General features: G+C 35.6%; 2 protein-coding genes across 7 annotated transcripts in view; one reads left to right on the top strand and one right to left on the bottom strand.

Moving 5' to 3' along the window:
* The first annotated feature begins 1625 nt into the window (after positions 1 to 1625).
* Positions 1626 to 15004, top strand: ube2r2 (ubiquitin-conjugating enzyme E2R 2). Of its 3 annotated transcripts, XM_087299569.1 has the most exons (7): positions 1626 to 2107; positions 2168 to 2323; positions 3958 to 4158; positions 8125 to 8211; positions 8322 to 8419; positions 10033 to 10167; positions 11885 to 15004. In XM_087299569.1, exons 3-7 carry the CDS (start codon positions 3982 to 3984, stop codon positions 12138 to 12140), a joined length of 753 nt encoding a protein of 250 aa, XP_087155695.1. In that variant the 5' UTR covers positions 1626 to 2107; positions 2168 to 2323; positions 3958 to 3981; the 3' UTR covers positions 12141 to 15004. The 3 variants fall into 3 exon arrangements, with proteins under 3 accessions (XP_087155695.1, XP_087155696.1, NP_001002600.1); XM_087299570.1 differs by having other exon boundaries at positions 1626 to 2323; positions 3958 to 5067; positions 5141 to 8211; NM_001002600.1 differs by lacking the exon at positions 2168 to 2323 and having other exon boundaries at positions 1941 to 2107; positions 11885 to 12527.
* Positions 15005 to 17675: 2671 nt separating this feature from the next.
* The window catches only part of nudt2 (nudix (nucleoside diphosphate linked moiety X)-type motif 2), a 56249-nt gene continuing 52613 nt past the window's right edge, over positions 17676 to 21311 (bottom strand). For 3 of the 4 annotated variants that reach the window (XM_087299500.1, XM_087299499.1, XM_087299501.1), the window contains one exon: positions 17677 to 18727. In XM_087299500.1, the coding sequence (XP_087155626.1) occupies positions 18408 to 18727 (320 nt within the window). In that variant the 3' untranslated portion in view covers positions 17677 to 18407. Of the gene's footprint in view, positions 18728 to 21311 lie in introns of all 4 variants that reach the window. The other variant, NM_001002323.1, reaches the window with a different exon arrangement.

Here is a 21311-nt window from a genome sequence, read left to right as displayed (position 1 = left end):
CACAACTTATACAGAAAACTTTTTTCTTTTTGATCTGTTTCCCCCATATCTGTAAAAATATCTATCAGTCCAAGAGAGTTTTTCATTGTAATCTTTTTTTTTTTTACTTCAGCATTTTTTAAATAATTATTTTATTTAAATGATTCTTTATTAATTTTGTTATACTTTTTTTTTTTTTTACTTTATCTATAATATTGCTGCGCGATGAGGTGGTGCAGTGGGTAGCGCTGTCGCCTCACAGCAAAAAGGTCACTGGTTTGAGTCCCAGCTCGGTCAGTTGATGTTTTTGTGTGGAGTTTGCATGTTCTTCCCATGTTCGCGCGGTTTCCTCCGGGTTCTCTGGTTTCCCCCACAATCCATATAGGCTATAGGTGAACTGGGTAGGCTAAATTGTCTGTAGTGTTTGTGAATGAAAGTGTATGGAAAATGTCTTATTGCAATAATTGAAATTTTTTGACAGATATTGCGATTTCGATTTGATTTGCAATTTAACTTTTAGTCAAGTTTCAGCTCAGTAGTCTGTATTGTAGCTTTTTACTGCTACTGCTAGTGTTAATTTAAAAAAAAAAGTAACTTAAAATATTATAACTGATATTAGCAAACATCTCTGAAATTGTTCTTTGCTGTTGCTTATTGGAAGACTCTTTGTTTTTACCTCATCTAATTTCGTTTCTTATTGAATTTTTTTTCGTTATTAATGAAGGTCCACAAGGAACCAAGTTGCCTTTCATCGTTTGGGTTCATCACCTTCCAGTAGCTTAGTGGTTAGTGACTCACCTTTCACACCAGAGACCCGGGTTCTATCCCAGACTCTGACAGATGAAGAAGAAGACCAAGAGAAAGACCAGGATGGTGTCAAAGAACAAGACCAAGATAAAGATCAAAACAAAGACCAAGATAAAGACAAAGAAGACCATGAAGACCAAAATGGTGATGATCAAGAAGATATAGACAAAGACGATGACGACCAAAAACTAAGATGAAGATGAAATCTAAGACCAAGATGACTTCCAGGACAAACAAGAAGACAAAGAAGTCTACTAAGACCAAGTCCAAGATGGAATCAAAGAAGAAGTCCATGAGCAGACTACAACCAAGAAGATGACGACCAAGACCAAGAAGCTGACGAGGACCATTAGGACAAAGACAGGTCAGTTGGCATTTCTGTGTGGAGTTTGCATGTTCTCCCTGTATTCGCCAAAGTACAAACGGTTGCAACCTCTGATTAATAAAATGACTAAGCTGAAAAGAAAATGACTGAATTTTTTTTACTAAAAACTGTTCCTAATTTATGTCACCAAATATATTATTCCAAAGACCTATGCAAACAGGTAAAGAGATCTGATAACTATTAATACCAAAGCTGATATCTTTATTTGACATAAAACTGAGAAGAGTTTGGTCAACAAAAAGGTTTAGAATATAAAAATAACCTATAGGGTCAGATTTGACTAAATGTATAACACAATCAAGTATTACACCAAAACAATGGCATATTCTTTGGGGGAACTGGAAAAGGAAGCAGATTCACAACAAATATTTTTCGAACTTATTTACAGTTGCGCGTCTTACGTCATGACGCACACGCGCAGAGACGTGTACAGGCACGCTCCGTGATAACCGGAAGCATCAATAGAGGCGATTGAGAAACGGCGAGAGACATCATCACCTGTCGATTGCGTTCATGTATTTCTCCTGCGCTCCCATTAATCTCCATACACCACTTTCATAACACTCATACCCTGTCGTTTAGTCGCTGTCGAGTCGGTCAGGACGGTCAAAGCAAAATTGGGCAGTTTTAATTCTCTGCGCAAACGGGAGGGTTTTGAATGTGCGTTGAAGCCTCGCAGCAGAACAAATGTAAACAAGCAGCCGATCAGCTGTGCGGTTGAAGACGCGCAAAGACACGAAGTGATGACAGCGACCCGCACGGTTTGACAAACACCTTCTGCGTCCTCTAAAGCTAAATTGGACATTTATTTACATGCGGTAGAGCTTTTTTGGGGGGCGTTAGGGCAGTGTACGAGGACAACTCCCAACACATCGTCTTCCCCCTCCATTGCGGCTAGCAGCAAACAGAACGAACGAGTTGTCGCTGCTTATAAAGGTAATATATTTTGTTTGTTTTTAATTCAATTTGAATGCCGGATAACTTTACGCCTGACAGAAAAAGCAACAGGATTCGATAAATAACGGGCAAAAAAAGGCTAGCAGTCCCCCCTGGGGCCCAAGGAATAGATAAATATTAGCAACGTATTAATATTTACATGAAGCTGGAAGTTTAAAGGCACTCAGACGTCACATTTCCCGAGGAGCAGCTCAGGTAATTAATAGTGTATAGTTCTGTGTTCATTTATTCAAATGTTTTCAGTGGTTTTTAGTAGTAATGTAGTGCATTTTTCTGGTTCCAATAATGTTCTAATAGTTAATGTATTTCACTTGTAGAGCATTTATTAATAATCATTAGTTAATGCACTGTTCGTTAACACGAACTGATACAATACATCATAGTAAAATGTAACCATTTTTCATTTACCTTTATTTCTCAGCAGCAAAATATGAAAATGTTAATTACTTAAAGTGAATGTATAATAGTTTCTGGCTTTTATGGAATTTGCTTTATTCTATAAAAGCCTGATCACTTATTTCTTTCAGATTTCAAATACAAACATTGTCATTTTAGAGCATTGAAAAGTGCAATTGATCAGAATATCACATATTTAGTTTATGATAAAAAAAAATCAGGAGCATTCCACCAAATATTGATTATTATTTACAATGTTGGTGTTTAAAAATGAATAAACGACTGAACATTTGGTGCATTTTTGCTATTTTATGCAAAAACAATATAGAAATGTCATAAATAGTTTACAGAATAAAAAAGTTTTAGTCAAAACAATTAGTTAAAAAAATTCTCAATAATTTACAGAATAAAGCTAATTTTAGCCATATAAATTAGTTAATTAGTTAAATGCTTCCTTTAAATGGTTTGGTTTTATTATTGTTGTTCTTGTTACACTTATAATGATCACAAGTAAGGATCTTATAGTAAATGTAATTTAAGTACAGCATTTATTAATAGGTTAAGTTCAACATTTACTAATACATTATTAAAATCTAAATTTATTCTTGTTAGCATTAGTTTATGCACTAATATGTTAGTTGATGTGAAGAAATACAACAACATATAAGTGTTACAATTTTTTCATTCATTATGCAATTTATTCTCAACATCAAAATACGAACACGTTACTTTATTTTTAAGTGGATATATAATTTTTTTTTTCTGGTTTTATGTAATTCGTTTTAATCTATAAAAGCCTGGTAACATTTCAGATTTTAAATAAAAACACTCATTTTAGAGAACTGAAAAGTGCAATTGATCAGAATATCAGATATTTAATGTACTGTATGATGAAAAAAAAAATCAGGATCGTTCCACCAAAAATTGATTAGTAGTTACAATGTTTGGTGTTTAAAATGAATAAACATGACAGAAAATTTAGTGCATTTTGGCTATTTTATGCAAAAAAAAAAAAAAAAAAAGAGTCATCAATAGTTTACAGAATAAATCACGTTTTAGTCATAAAATTTAATTTATAAATGTCAATTCATAGAAACTGAGAATTTTGTCACTTAATTTTCTCCACATCTAAATATGTACATACAAATATACATTTAAACACACTTAAAAACCTTAATACAATCTATGTCTGCAGTATACTTCTTTCTCAGCATGAAAATGGCCATAGAAGCTGGCATGGGCTTAAACACAACCAAGCAAACACACACACACTTAACTTTGAGCTTTTTAGTGGTAACAGCTCTGCTAATACCCATATGCATAAATTATAAGTGCTTCATGAAGAATATGTGAGCCATATGAATATGTAAGTCCCTGTCTTCAGAATGGTGTTGTACGAAAAAAAAAACCTACATGTTATGTTGAATCCATAGCACGGCTGAAGGATCAGGGCTGTTATGGCACACCAGCAGATGCCGAGCTCTCAGAAGGCTCTGATGCTGGAGCTGAAGTCCCTGCAGGAGGAGCCAGTGGAAGGTTTCCGCATCACTCTAGTGGAGGAGTCGGACCTCTACAACTGGGAAGTGGCTATCTTTGGTCCTCCAAACACACTTTATGAAGGCGGCTACTTCAAGGTAAACCTTGCGTCAAGTCAAATGATTTTTTAAGGTCTGCTTCCAGGATGTTGTGAATCAGATCAATAGTGTGTCTTTATGATTATATTGAACATTAAAGTGTATTGCACCCCATGTTTTGCGCAGTCATTATTTCCCCCCATCCCAGCCGGTATTGCGTTCCTTAAACTCTAGATCTCTATTTATAGTCTTGACGGATATTAATGACATCTCAATACGAGAGCTAAAAACAGAAGGACAGTGTGTTTGAGCAGTATTCCCCACAGTCACTTATTCTCCATGGTGTGTTATCAACCGCAATAATCAGTACTTCTACTGTGACACCAAAACAGAAGTCCTCAGCATTATTATATTTGTTTCACAATATACCACAGCTCACAGGCTTGGTGCTTTATGAAAATAAAAGTTTACCGTAGTAATTCAGTTTTAATGATTCAAACTAGTTTTAAAATCCAGCATTAAAGGACTGTTCACCCACATAACATTCTTTTCAGGAGAATATTAAAAAAGGTTTTTATAATATTAATAATAATTACTTACATTTATATAGCACTTTTCTGGACACTCGAATCTCTTTACACATTGGGGGAAATCTCCTTAGCTGCTTTTCCACTATGGTGCTGAATGGTTCTGTTTGTTGAAATCAGGGGTGTTCAAACTCGGTCCTAGGTCCAACCCCAATTAAAAACACCTGAACCAGCTAATCAAGCTTTTACTAGGTATACTAGAAACTTCCAGGGAGGTGTGTTGAAGGAAGTTGGAGCTAAACTTTGCAGGACACCAGCCTTTCTGGACTAAGTTTGGACACCCCTGGTTTAAATCTTCAATTCCGTGCCAATCCAGGGCATTCAACATGCAAAATGGTTTCATTTTCCACTGTGATGTTGATAGTGGACTTCTAATACAAATGTGCCAGTAGTTACCTTAGTAACACGAATGTAATGTAAACAGCGTTATGGACAATGCTTGGACATTTCTTTAGTTTATTATCTGGACATTACTTCATTGACTAACAAATATATAAATAAATGGTGCTCTTCTGTCTAGCCAGCTATGGAGAAACTGGCAGCCAGGCAACAGAGTGGCAACACCATGTGGATACTTGGTCTAGTAAGGTTCAACACAGTTGTCTAAGGCAGGGCTTGCTTCCCAAACTTCTCAGCCTGCGACCCCCAAAATAACAATGCCAGTGACTCATGACCCCCAATATCCTCTGAGGTGGTTATAAATATAGAAATCTTGCTTGCAGCGATGCAAACACACCAATGAGTCCAAGTCTATTCTTTGTTTAATTGTTTTTTAATGTATGTGAGTGCTGTAAATGTGCCAGAAGTAAACCTGGTGCCATAAAATCAATCTGCTGCATCTGACGCTGTTACTGTGTGTTTAATATAATGTTATCACCCCAAGGGTTGCAAACCAATAGGAAAATAAAAAAAATTAAAGGCTTTAACTATAAACTATTTTTATACTAACTAGGTTATGGCTTAAATATAGTAATTATAATGGTATAATAAAATTCATTTGATTTTTGGAAATCACCAAGCGACCATAAAGCTTCGGTTAACTTGAAAAAGCGACCACAAGTCCATCTTTAAGTCCACGTCCTACTTTAAAATTCTCATTAGTTGTTTTGAGAATACAAACACTGCGGCCACCTCAACATAAATTTCACCTCTGGTTTCATATGATTGGAGAATGGAAAAAGACTTGACTTAAGTAGCATTTTTGTCCACTCAGAGTTAACACGCATGGCAATGGCAAAAAGGCAAGGTGCATCAGTCAGTTAAAACACGAGGGGCACAGGATTCAACAGCAGCATCCAAACTGCTTGCTACGTTTGGTGTGATCAGGGCTTAACCATGCCTAGAATTTCCAGCCAAGATCTGTTTGTAATCGCGCTGTGCTAAACCAGACTCACGTGGAATCACAATCGTAACTGTACCTGAGTATTTTTAGAACGGTTCCTTTACCCAAAAATGTTAGTTTTGTAATTAATTACTCACCCACATGTCAATTTAATTTAGTGAGACCTCAATTAATTTTTCGAAATACCAATTAAGATATTTTAGATGAAATCCGAGAGCTCCCTCATCCTCCAAAGACAGCAAGAGTCTCAAGATGTTCAAACAAACCAAAAAATATTGCCAAATCATTCCACGTGATTTCAGCGGTTCAGCTGTAATCACACAAAGCTCCTAGAAGACTATTGTGCACCTAACAAAATGTAAAAACAACTTTGTTCAATTACGTTTTCATTAGGCTGAGTGTTCACTGCGGTCAGTTGATGTATTAGCAATAAGGTCAGCAACGTAACATGCCAGCATCACATTGCCTGTAGTAAACGTGCACTGTGACTTGATACAACTGAAGAGAGAACAGTCATTTCAACAGTTTTTATGATGCACAAAAATGTACTTGATGATTTACCTGATTACCGTACAGTTAAAAAAAAAAGGGTTTTTTTTGGACTATGAACATTTTGGGTCTTGCTGTCTATGGAGGATGAGAGAACTGAGATGTCAAATATTTTAATTAGGTTCTGACAATGAATGAAGGTCTCAGTAAATAGGAACGATATGAGAATGAATATGAGTAATGAATAAAGGCATCTTTACAAAGACAGCAAAGGTGACACAGAAGCCAAACCTGAATGTGGTTCAACATCAAGCTACTTAATTATTAATTTACATAGAGCAAACAGAGAGGCTTTGGGGCTGCCTTTAAATTCGCTGTGTAAAAATTAGTTTACAGATTTACATGTTTTGGGTGAACTAACCCTTTAATCAATGATGGCAAAACAAAATGAAGTCTGGCTACATTGAGATTTCCTGAGGCAAAACAAAACCTTTTCCATTGAAATTGCACCTTGGCATCAGAGAGTCATTCATAGATTAATTCACCATTGAGTTTTGATCCAAAAAGTAAAAAAACAAGGAACATTTTAAGTGTTCCCTTTAGAGGAACGGAAATTAAACACTTCATAAAGCACATCACCCCCCTCAAATGTTTTCAATATTCGCTTTCCATCTTCCATCATCATATAACTAAACAACTATGAACCAAAAGCATAGTCTTGGTCATATACTTATGGGATGCAACATGTTTCGAGTAAGATTAGGGTATCTTTGTGAACACCAGCTTGGGTTGCGCCCATTCAAACTCATAGCCATCAGGGCAGACATCAGCAAGATATTGTATCTTTGCCGGATAGCATGTATAATTTGTTATATTACAAATCATTTTCTTCTGGAGGAACTTTTTTCTAGCTTCAGAGATCTTGTTTTTCTCAGTGATTTCTAATGGTCACTAACGGAGGAAGTTGGATTAGAATAGGTTGTAGCTTTCTAAGACCGAATGCTTTGACTGAGGCTCAGATCCTCATTCAGGCTATCATGGTCGAGCAGATTCCGACTTGAAAGCAGGCCAGTTCATGTAGTCTGACACATAATCAGCACTCAACAGCAATGGCGAGAACTAATAGCAGGATTTTCACATGCTGAGAAGATTTGTCTAAGGTCGCCATTTACTCTACAAATGTTTCATTCCACTGCACTACTTTTCTATTGATTTTGCTATGTGAATGCACTAGGCTGAACTTTGGTGTGATTGCTTTTAAGCACCGTATATTTGAATAAGTGTGAATTACACTGGACTCTCTTAACCATTGCATTTGATATAACGCCAATTTACTTAAAAAAAAATCACTATTAAACTGAAGCATAATACATCAGCATTGTACTAAAGTGAGTTTGGCCCTTAATACAGCACTGCACTATCATCTCAAGCTCTATTTTGGCACCACATGGGAAACCTGATGAACTACAAGATGTTGAGATTCATAAATATTGTTTATATGAACCCTTTTAGTCCAATGTGCTTTCCATTTTGAGACCGATTTACAGCAGCTCATTTACTATCTATAAGCAAGCTAATAATAATTTTTCACTCTGTCTCTTTCCTCAGGCCCATATAAAGTTTCCTATCGACTACCCTTACTCTCCTCCGACCTTTCGGTTTCTCACCAAGATGTGGCATCCGAATATATATGAGGTGAATATGCTTGTTTGCCTAATGTACTTTTGAGAACTAAAGGATTACAATTAGACAAGGTATTGAAACAATGCTGCCATTGTTGCTCAATATACATCTCTCAAATCCAGAATGGCGATGTGTGTATTTCTATCCTCCATCCACCTGTTGATGACCCTCAGAGCGGAGAACTGCCCTCAGAGAGATGGAACCCCACACAGAATGTCAGGTAACAGGGTCAAAATACACATAATAACACTCAGTATGGAGCCAGATACATTTACAACACAATTAACATTTACAAAATTTGTACGTTTAAAACACGATAAACAAAAATAAAAATCAAATTTGTAAATTCAAAACACGATTCAAAAATACACAACTCCAATTCGTAATTCAAAACAATTAAAACTACCCAAATCCAATTTGTAAATTAAAAACACAATTTAAAAATACACAAATCCAGTTCGTAAATGCAAAATACAATACAAAAGTATGCAAATTCAATTTTAAAATTCAAAACACTATTCAAAGCTCCGCAAATCCTGTTTGTAAATTCAAAACACGATTCAAAAATACACAAATCCAATTGGTAAATTCAAAATACGATACAAAATTATGCAAATTCAATTCTAAAATTCAAAACACGATTTAAAAATACACATCCAGTTTGTAAATTCAAAATATGATACAAAATTATGCAAATTCAATTTGTAAATTCAAAACATAATTCAAAGGTACGGAAATCCAATTCGAAAATTCAAAACACGATTCAAAAATACAGAGCTGAAAAATGTCTGAGATATCTTATCAGTTGAATCACTTTCTAAATTTTATTTTTAGTTATTTTTTGGCCAGCTGATGAATAATAAAACAATTGGCAGCCAGTTGGAATACATCCTGCTTTATAGTTTGAGTATTTAAAGAAACAAAACTGCCGTGCACACTTATTATAAACTGAATGTTACTGTTTGTTGATTTAGATCCTTTTTATTATTTGCTGTTACAGTTATAGTCATGGATATTGTTATAAGTAATTGTAGAATTGTTTAATTGTACTTTTTAATTGTTTAATGAAATACTATCAAGCAGGGTAACTGTGTTCAACATTTTTATAAAAAATGAGAAATTCTTAAATATTATACAGTTGAAATAAAATTATTTGCCCTTGTAAGTTTTGATTTATTTTTCTACAAATGTTTAATAGAGCAAGAATTTTTTTCCACAGTATTTCCTATAATATTTTTTCCTCTTGAGAAAGTTTTATTTGTTTTATTTTGGCTAGAATAAAAGCAGTTTTTATTTAAAAATATATATATTATTGGCTTCCAAAAGCAATATTTTTTTTTGTCTACAGAACAAACTGTTAGGCAATGACTTGCCTAGTTAACCTAATTAACCTAGATAAGCCTAATTAATCTAGTTAAGCCTTTAAATGGCACTGTAAACTATAAAAAAAATGTACTGTCATCATGGCAAAGAGAAATCCGTTATTAAAACTATTGTTTAGAAATGTGTTGAAGAAAATCTTTCAATTGGAAAAAAAATATATACAGAGGGGCTCATAATTCTGACTATTTCTGAAGGATCATGTGGCGATAAAGACTGATGAAATTCAAGCCATGGCATCACAGAAATAGATGACTTTTTAAAAATAGTATTAAGTATTAAAAATAGGAAACTAGTTGTTTTAAATTGTAATAACGTCGCAAGTTTTTTATGTTCTGTATTTTAGTCAAATAAATGCAGCCATTTTTTAACTTTGTCCTTCAAAGATTAAAAAAATGGTACCAGTCTGTATCAAAATTGAACAACAATATAACTTGTTTTTTTTGTCTGTAGAACAATCCTGTTGAGCGTGATCTCGCTGCTAAATGAACCCAACACCTTTTCTCCTGCAAATGTGGACGCCTCAGTCATGTTTCGCAAGTGGAGGGACAGCAAAGGCAAGGACAAAGAATATGCAGAGATTATAAGGTACCACCATTTTATCTCTTAAATGACTTCCCTGAAAACACATACTCAGCTTTTTCTATCCAATTCTATTAAGTATAAGGGTTAGTCTCAATTTTTTTGAGCTACTGACATGAATGAGAAGTCAAAATGAGTGGTTTGTTAAGGAGCTAAAATAATCAAGCTTAGAATTGTTTCATGCTGGGCAACAAAATGCCAAAAATGACTTAAACCACTGACATTGACTGAGATCTAGATTAAACATTGGCTACAGCCACACTCTGGCCCCAAACGCTTCCATTGCACCATCCCACCAATGTTTAGGACACACTGCTCTCTGAGCATGTCTTTCTTTCCCTTGGGCAAGTAAACATTAGCAGAAATGTTGAACTTTTCCCTTATTGACATTCTTTTCTAACAAAACAGATCCCTCAGCAGAAAACATGATTTGCTTGTTCTCAGGGGGGAAAAGTGTTGAAAATATTCTCTTGGTGTCAGCAAGATTGAAACTGTTTTTAAAATAAGCCGCACCAAGGATGCATTTATTTGATCAAAAATAAAGCATGAAGTGTAATGATGAACAAAAGTAATAAAAATAGTAGTAAAAAAACAGCATTTGTTAGTTATAAGTAGTTGTGAACTTCATAAACATCTTTGTGACGTTTTTTCATTTATTTAATGTATTTTCATAAAGATCATCAACCAATAAAAGGCTGTTGTCATGGCTTTTGCATGGCTACGGTAGTTAAAGAAACTCTGTTATAAGAACAAGCTACTGTACCATGCCTGCTACTGAAATAAATTTCCCCCATTTTCCTTGTTGCATTTGTAAACAGCAACAGGTAAATGTCATTACATTGGCCTTTTTAATTTGCAAGCCTTGTAACGCTTTACAATACTGTGGTGATGTTTCATATGGCGTCTGTAGGTCCTATTATGCAGGATTAGACTCTACTCTGATGTGTGTAATTTAGGTTCCCCAATATTCCTTTTCCACCAGCATGAACCAGGGGCTAGTTCAGAGCTAGTGCTATTGCTAGTTCTGTGTTGAACTAGCAAGAGGTAGAGAGTCTTGTACAAAGTCACTTACACTATGCCATCCGAACCGTGCCCAGGTGCGTTTCCAGTTTGTTTGACAAGTGTGAGCGCTACGAATCGGGTGCACTTCAGTTGGCCGGCTCGAATGGGCTTTGGTGCGGTACGCTTGTAGTGTGAGCCTGAAACGGAAGACGCGATGTCACTTTTAAGAGACTGTGTCATATGGATTTATGAATCATTCTTACTTTTCAATGAACCCAAACTGACATAGTTTATTAAAGACGTAAACCCCTCCTTGCACGTCAGCTGCACCTTCAGCAAACCTCCTAATATGTTTTGCACGGTGACTTTCATGAGCGTCAAAAGTTGTGGATCTGTTGGGGAAAATATTTGACTATGTGTCACTGCATCCCAAACGACTAAACTAAATACGATATATAAACTATATACGATATAGGTAAAGCACTCTCCACTGTGCTGAGAGAGAATTCTTCTCTTCCTGTTAAACTTCAAATCGTGAATACGATTCGATTAATCGCACTAGCCCTAGTTACAATAAAAATACATATTATTTGTATGCACTTTTCCTAGATACAGTACATGCAACTGAAAGCGCTTTACAAACAAGTATTTAAAAAAAACAACATTAATTGTTTAAGCCGAACAGATTTGCTGACGCTATATATGTTTACGTTGTGTACAGGAAGCAGGTGGTGTCCACTAAGGCAGATGCCGAACGAGATGGGGTAAAAGTGCCGACAACGCTAGCGGAGTACTGCATCCAGACCAAAGTGCCTTCCCACGGCAGTACATCTGACCTGCTCTACGATGATCTGTACGATGACGACATAGAGGAGGATGATGACGATGAGGACGAGGCAGAAGCCGGAGGGATTAGCAGCGAAATGGCAGGGGACTGCTTTGGCGACGAAGAAGACTCTGGCAACGAGGAGTCTTGACCTCCTTCCCTATGTTTCTGTGACATTGACCTTCACCCACTCGCTATTCTTTACCCCGACGGCCTCATGTTTCAGATGCTCTTTCTCTGTGCTGAAAGCTTTCGTTTAGTTTTTTTCACTGTTCACTCCAAATCTCATAACTTCAGATGTGTGGCTTTACAGAACCTCCCCGTTCCTCAGTAAAGTACACTATGGGTTCATAAAAGTAGTCATTTGAATATGTTCACATCCCACCTTCTCCTGCCTTTTAACCTCAGGGCTTTTGGATATTGAGAGCTTGTCACATCCCCGTGAACATTGTTCATTTCAAAATTTTCTTTATAACAACCCTATTGTAAGGGCTAATTTCCTCTAAAATTAAATTCTGTTATGATTCATTCACCTTCACATGGTTCCAAACCTGTAGAAGTGTCTTTAATGAAAAAAAAAAAGTGCTTCTCCATAGATTATAGCTAGATTACCCCTCCATTCAAAATAACCACTACATTGTAGGTGGGAAAAAAAGTCAATAAAAAAAGGTAGAGCTGGGCCGATAAATTATATTATATTGAATCACGATAAAATTTGTCATTAGCAATAAGCTCTGGACTTTTTGTCTCTATAATGATCGAAGCGCCAATCACTAAGAGCCAGTGCAACAATGGGAATCTAAAAGTGTGTTGATATTAGAGACGTATAGAAAATTTATCCGTCAACAATACGTTAAGCCATTTAATGGACCCACACATTTTTCTGGCTTCAGTCATTGTTGGGATACTCTATTAAATCTGGAAGCATAAACAACTCTAAATATATATCATTATCGTTCAATATGGAAGCCCGAAAAAAAGTGTAGTATGTCTCAATTGACAGTATTCATAAAACAACAAACCATACAAATGAACTGCAACACATTCCAAAGTGTAAATATGATAGACTGGCAGATGTGTATTCACAACTATAATCCTAAGTATAGTCACTCACAATGGATTTATTCACCCCTAGCATTAACATGTTTTTTGTGAATCCAATCACAAGTGGATCATGCTAAAACAGAGGTAAATTAAGACTGAAATGTACTGAGCTTGTAGACCAGGGGTGTCTGAAGTTGAAAACAAATTCGATTGAAATGTTTGTGGTGTAAAAGCTCATGTGTTCAAACAGCCACAAAAGACTACATACTCATAACCTACTAAACCAACGATTGAACGTTATAGGATGTGTTGAGAGATAACTTGCATCATGCATTACACAAAGTGATGTGAAGTAGAGCATACCAAAACAAGAGTAGAAGGTAACAGTGACATGTTTTAAATGGCCAATTGAGAACTGGAACCCCTGAAATTTTCAGTGATGTCTTTTATAACCAAATACAGTTTGGTAGTTTAAATCAAAGACACCGTACAGGATTGGAAATGAAATAAGGGTGAGTAAATTATGATAAAATTTAAATTTTTGAGATAACCCTTCAACCCACCCATGGGCTACTTATGTCTGGTAAAACCATCAACAAACGAATGTTTTCTGTTTGTTCCTGAACGTTCACATATGGACAGTTTCTTCAAAGCGTTATAGGGCTTCTATGTATCCACAAGAAAGGAAAGTATTCAAAGCTGGGAAAACGAGAGACTGAACAGACTCTTTCTCATAAAAACGAAGCGTCAGCCATCCTCATCAGCCAGGTCACCTTCGCCACAGCTAACTCTACATACATCCCCAAATCACTTGAGCTTTTCTGAGCCATTAAATCACAGTGTCAGATTATATGGCACATGAAGGTGCTTTCAAGTGCTCAGCATTTAAACGACTTCCAGCACACCATCGTTTCTCTAATTCAGGATTGATTTAACCCTGAAAGTTCGATCAACTGATTTCTGGCTGTAGGAAATCACGCATTTAGGCTTTTAAAAACACACATACTATTGGTAAGTGATCACGTACGAGTGCCCGAGCAGCTGTACCAAACCATTTCCTCACAGAGTTTATCAAGTACGGGGTTTGAGCTCAGTGACTGCTGAGGACATTTTGCTCATCATCATGAGCCCTCTCATCCCTGGGTTTTTTTCTTTTGCATTTGCGACTTGCCACGGTGGGCCGTAGCTTTCAAAAGCATGCTTGTGTGTTTTCTGTGTTTTCTATCAATCATTGAGGCACTGAGGTCACATTAATGAGGGCGGAAGACGTTTATGCACACGGGGTCTCAGGTACATCTTTATTCCTGCAAACCAGCCAAGGACACCTGATTCCCAATCCTCCAAATCCCCTCCAAAAAGGAGCGTCGATGCGAGGACCGCGAGGGAAACGGTGCTTTCGTTTTTCTGCCGAGCATCAAGAACTCGTTGAACTACTAAAACAATCGTTCCTGATTTAATCGCTCTGGCCTACGAGCTCAGAGACGCGAACTGATTAAAACAGACTGGATCTTTCACATTCAGCAAGAGACTCGGTGTATAACACCCCTGTGCACAGCAAAACTAAAAGTTCATTTCGAAAAAACAAGTGTTGTGACATTAGTCGACAGTGAATTTGTCTTGAAGGACTTTATTATTTGTGTCACGAGTGTGTTTTTAATGTTCCATTATTATTTTTTTTCGCCATATACTTTTGTTTGGCAGGAGTTGTGGTCCTTGGTCAGATCAAAAACAACCGAAGTCATTATTTGCTCTAAGTTCAATGCATTTCCTTTTTCTTGTGATGATGTTAAAGGGAATACCATTCAGAATACTCACTTGAGGAGCTTTGAGGTTGGGGGTGGTGGGGGGGATCGTCCGGATTGATCGTTTTAAGACTGTGCTTGTATGATCACAATACAATTCATTTTTTGTTTGAGTGTATGTACAGGAGCTAATGCTCCTTAGCAATTAAACCATTAGACAACACATAAAGAGGTGCTTTTTAGTTCGTGATGGGGTTGTCGGCTACTAAAACAGTAGTCAACATTTGAAGTGGATCAAAAGATGTTTGCAAAATTGTGCCAAGACAATAGGTGTTGTTCAGTAATTTTAGGACAACTTTGGGGGGTGAGATCCACTTCAAATGTTGATTACTGAATACACACACACCTTTTATGCAGGACTATGAAACCAAAAATCACTAAATTAAATGCGAGAAAAACACAAAAGATACTAATTTTTAACTAAAAATAATATTAAAATGAAATATGATTTGTCGAAATGACTAAAAAGCCATAAATACAGTCACTAGTAATACAATTTAATAGTTTATCACTTAACCAGTGACTGTTTACATGGACATCAGTAATCAAATGATTTACCTTAATCTGAATAAGACAATAATATGATTATTGGTGTTTACATGAGTTGCTTTTTGAATGTTCTCTTCATGATCCTGCTTTATCTTTTAGAGAATAATTTGATTAACGTCATTGCGCCCCCAGGATATCCACATTTCCACTAGAGTTTCATGTAATTTCGAGTGTTTTATTTATAGTTTGTTGACTTTAACTGCAGTTTGGCATTTTCACTTTTTGTTCAGGAGCATTTCATGCATGCCCCTCATGACGAACGAGATATTGGATGCATTGAACTGCTGGAAGAGTGTTGTTTTAATAGAATTTGATACTACATGCCGTATGGGGGAAAAAACCCTCCGCATTTCACGATGCAGGTGTCTGTTGTGCTTCACTGACATAATAGGTGCAGAGAATACTGTCAAACAGATGTGTGTATAGAACATTTTGCAGCAAAATCCTACATGACAGTAATAGTTTGAATAAGTTGTCAGTGAGTATGTTTACATGGACACCAATAATCTGATTTTAATTCGTTTAAGACAATACTTTGATTAAGAGTCTACCATGTAAACAGCGATTTTTGATTAATCTGATTAAGGTCATAATCGAACTAAACTACAATCATAATAAGACATGTGGAGTATGCCGATTTTAGTGGCATTATTGAAGTGCAGTACACATGTAAACACCTTAAACCAGGGGTGTCAAACTCAATTCCTGGAGGTCCGCAGCCCTGGACAGTTTAGTTCCAACACACGTACCTGTAGGATTCAAACAAGCCTGAAGGACTCAATTAGTTTGATCAGGTGTGTTTAATTAGGGTTGGAACTAAACTGTTCAGAGCTGCGGCCCTTTTGGAACTGAGTTTGACATCCCTGCCTTAAACTATTACCATCGTGTAAGACTTCAAATTCCATTAAAACTACTCTTCCAGCAGTTCATATTCACGGCGGGATGCATGAAATGCTTCAGAAAGAAAGTGAAAGCGCTAAACAGTTTAAGTTGACATTTATGTAACTCATGTAAACACCTTAATCATATTATTGTCTCATCCAGATTAGGGTAAATAATTTGATTACTGAAGTCCATGTAAACAAAGTCTGTGTCATGTCTGTACTGCACTTCAATAATGTGACTAAAATCGGCATATTCCACATATCTTAGTTAGATTTCTCTTAAGCTTGATTATGACCTTAATCGGATTAAATGTATCAAAAATCTTTGTTTACATGTTAGACTCTTAATCAGAGTATTGTCTTAATCAGATTATTGGTGTCCATGCAAAAGGACTCAATGACTTGGACATCAGTAATCAAATTGTTTGCTTTAATCTAAATAAGACAATAATAAGATTAAGGTGTTTACATGAGTTGCTTTTGAGTGTTAACTTTGATGATCCCGTTTTACATGTTATTGCGCATAATTCGATTATCGTTATTGCGTCACTGCGCTATCGGCATTTCCTCTGGAGTTTTATATATTTTCGAGTGTTTCATTTTTAATTTGTTGACTTTAACTGCAGTTTAGCACTTTCACTTTCATTCATTAACATTTCATGCACGCCCTCCGTGACAAACGAGATATTGGATGCAACTATGAACTGCTGGAAGAGTTGTTTAATGGAAGTTCACACCACATGCTAAACGGAAGAGAAAAAAACTCGATGCAATTCACGATGCAATTGTCTGTGGTCTGCACTGACTGGGTAGGTACAAAGAGTGTCAAACAGCTGTGTGTGTATGTGCGTGTGGACTATCCAAAACGCAGCAAAAAGTCCTAAATGACAGTAATAGTTCGAATAAGGTGTTTACATGTCTGTACCGCACTTCAATGATATGACTAAAATCGGCATATTCCACATGACTTAATTATATTTCTCTTTAGTTTGATTATGACCTTAATTTAATTAATCAAAAAACGCCGTTTTGGTAGACTCTTAATCAGAGTATTGTCTTAATCGCATTAAAATCGAATTATTGGTGTCCATGTAAACATACTCAATGAGTAGCACTGTTACCAAATTGACACAGTGTGGTCATGAAAGCAGTTTCTTCTATCAATTTTAATTTCAAATTCAAAACTGGCAGATTATTATTTATTAATTCTTTATTTATTTATTTTATTTATTTATTGTTTACATTTCCAAGGTACAATATATAAAGACCTACTGGTTTAACGGTTATAAGCATATATTAACATACAGTGAGTGCAACTTTGGACCAGATGGTGGTGTTGATGCGTCTTCATATTCATATTCAGAAAGTGCTTAGCCTTAAATACTAATTAAAACCATGCATAAATGATGAGCTGTATTTCATTTACTAGTTTCATTACAATTACAGCAAAACAATCTACATGACAAAAGGACTACAACAAAATAATTTGTGTACAGCATTATTCCTGATGTACCATTTAGCTTCTAATGTGTTATTCATGAGGTATTTGCAACTAGATCTAAACTGCAACTCTGAATAATGTTACAGTATGTGGATAAACTGTAAAAACAAAGTGAATTAGATGGGATTATTTGCTATGCATGTATAGATCTGACAAAAAATAGCAGTCTCATTTTTCAAGCCTTACCGTCTTTCCAGGTAAAAACAAGCTTTATAAATCATACTGTTAATTACCACAGGAAAAAAAGGTGTATGTCTACGATGGCCAATAGACTTCCATTATATTGTGCTGAAAGTGTTTTGTTTAGCTTTTCTGTGGTTATTAACGGCAAGCCTCACATGGAGTTACTAGAGATTACGTTGCACTGAACCCGGAACATTCTTTAAAATGAATAACCGCTTTGTTTAGTTTGTTGGTCGAGAGTTCAAGGTTGTAAGGTTAGATGCAAGGCTTTCTCTTGACATTTTCAAATACAAGGAAGCAAACTATATAATATGAATTTCATGACACAGAGACGGATGTCAAAAATCAGTCAAACTCATACAAAACACCAGCTCCTCTGTTAAACTTTCATGCATTCAGCCTTCTAAAACAATTAATCAATACCAATGCAAGTATTGTCAGTGTTAGTGTAAATGTTAGTGTTTTCTGTTTGTTTCTAGATAGCGCTGTGCCGCTGTAAGTGTGTCCTGTAAGTCCTGGTATTGTGCCAGCTTGCAGGCTTCCTCTAGCTTGGCCCATCTGTAATCCTGGTGTTCGTCAGAGAGAATGACCTGTGTGTTTGGGTTGCGAAGCTCAGCCAGCCAGTACACGACCTCTTTGTCCTTCCCCCGGACCTGATAATGCAACCTCTGCAGGAAACCATCCACCACACGCAGGTGATCTTTACCTAAACCCGCTTCTTCTTGAGTTTCTCTCAAGGCGGTGGTGAGGTCGTCCTCTCCAGGGTCAACATGACCTTATGGAGCGGAGGACAATGTTATTTATTGGGTAAAAACACTGGGGAAATTGCAGATGGTCAGATGTCTTTAACTTCTTTTCTTGCTGGCTTTAACTGAAGATAGTCTGGTGAATCACTCCAATAGGTGGTGTATTTTTATAATAATAAAAATAATAATAATAATAATAATAATACAGTAAACTAAAATTATTCATTGGATTTACGAAGTGGTTGCAAAAAATGTATATAGGCTTGAGTTTAAACAAATTAAGCTGAACATTACTAAATGTAATTTCTGTGTTTAAATTAAGCCCATATAAATTGTTTGCAACCACTTACCTTAAAAAACTATCTTTTTTTATTGTCAATTTTTATTTATCTAATAATGTAAAAATACAGTGCTCAGCATAATAGGCTATATGCCAAAGTATGCTAAAGGACTTTTAATTTGCCAGTAACCCGAGTTAAGCTCTTCTAGTGAACTGTATGCCACTGCAAAATGTTTATCGTCTGTTTACTTTAAAATCTTCACTGGCTGAGTGATATCTGATATAAAGTGGGTCTCAGATTGTATAAGAAGCACTGCATTAAATTACATTTTCCCAGCCATGTCTTTAAAATATGAACATTTATTTTACCCATGTATATACAATAGAGCTTCTGCTCTAGCCTGCCGATTCTGATGGGTGCATGCATGTAAACGACTTTCCATTTCCTTTTACGCTTGAGCAACTAAATGAATACCAAAGTCTATTTAACTGATTGTATTGTAATTACATTACCACATTGATGCTGTAAAAGGAACAATATAAAATGGAAAAAAGTCACATTAACTGTTCACCGGATGTTTGTCAGTAAGGTAAGAAACACTAGCTCCACATATATACTATTGAGTACACCCCATTTTGAAAACTAATATTTGTATCCATTTCTCAGTGAATATAGGCAATGTAATTTGTTGCATTTAAACAAAACAGATTTATTAAACGGATATATTTATTAAAATAATATTCTAGTCATCAAACATATTTTAGAAATTGAAACATAATACAATCAAATTCAAGCAAAATATTGATTTTGCTTCTTTTTTAAAATTTGTATTTAATATTTTTCTTTAACATATCAGTTTAGGTGTACTAGTTTTTGGACCGATATCGTAAGTTATTTTGTTAAGACGAGCTCCAGATTTGGCTTTAGTACTGACTAATCTCATGTATATGCACGAATATAATATTGTATAGCTTTCTATTAAAACTATGAATTTAAAAGATAGATTTGTGTACTCATATACAGTATGCTGAGCATTGTACCTATTGTTATTTAAATAGTAATCAAAACAATTATAAGTAATACACTTTAATATTGTATTTTTTTATAGTGCTGGGCAAAAAATAATCACAGTTAATCGAATCCAAAATAAAAGTTTGTTTTGATAGTTTAAGTGTGTGTACTGGGTATATTTATCATGTTTAAATACACACAGGCATGTATATATCTGATAAAATGTTTATTTATATTCAGATATAAAATATCTGTATATGATACATATTAAATATAAATTTAATTATCTATGGATTTGATGGAGTTTTGAATAGTTTCGTATCTATGCATGTGTATGCATAACATATACAGTTGAAGTCAGAATTATTAGCCCCCCCATAGAATTTGTTTTCTTTTTTTTAATTTTTCCCAAATGAGGTTTATCAGAGCAAGGAAATTTTCACAGTGTGTCTGATAATATTTTTTTCTTCTGGAGAAAATCTTATTTGTTTTATTTTGGCTAGAATAAAAGCAGTTTTGAAATTTTTTATAAACATTTAAAGGTCAAAATTATTAGCCCCTTTAAGCTAAATTCTTTCGATATTTCTTGTCGGCTTAGTCCCTTTATTAATAACCGCCAACTTATCCAGCAAGTTTTTACGCAGTGGATGCCCTTCCAGCCGCAACCCATCTCTGGGAAACATCCACACACACATTCATACATTACGGACAATTTAGCCTACCCAATTCACCTGTACCGCATGTCTTTGGACTGTGGGGGAAACCGGAGCACCTGGAGGAAACCCACGCGAAGGCAGGGAGAACATGCAAACTCCACACAGAAACGCCAACTGAGCCGAGGTTCGATCCAGCAACCCAGCGACCTTCTTGCTGTGAGGCGGCAGCACTACCTACTGCGCCACTGCCTCATCTATTCTTTCGATAGTCTACAGAAAAAAACATTGTTTTACAATAACTTACCCAATTACCCTAACCTGCCTAGTTAACCTAATTAACCTAGTTAAGCCATTAAATGCCACTAAGCTGTATAGAAGTGTCTTGAAAAATATCTAGTAAAATATTACTTACTGTCATCATGGCAAAGATAAAATAAATCAGTTAAAATTAGATAAAAATTAGTAATTAAAACTATTATGTTAAGAATTGTGTTGAAAAAAAAAATATCTCCATTAAACAAAAATTGGGGAAAAAAAATAAACGGGGTGAATAATTCAGGGGGGCTAATAATTCTGACTTCAACTGTGTATGTATATGTATATGTGTGTGTGTGTGTGTGTGTGTGTGTGTATGTGTGTGTATATATATATATATATATATATAT

Source organism: Danio rerio, chromosome 21 (genome assembly GCF_052040795.2).
Source record: "Danio rerio strain M-AB ecotype USA chromosome 21, GRCz13ab, whole genome shotgun sequence".
In the NCBI taxonomy this organism is placed as follows: domain Eukaryota; kingdom Metazoa; phylum Chordata; class Actinopteri; order Cypriniformes; family Danionidae; genus Danio; species Danio rerio.
This window is presented reverse-complemented; position numbering and strand designations above follow the sequence as displayed.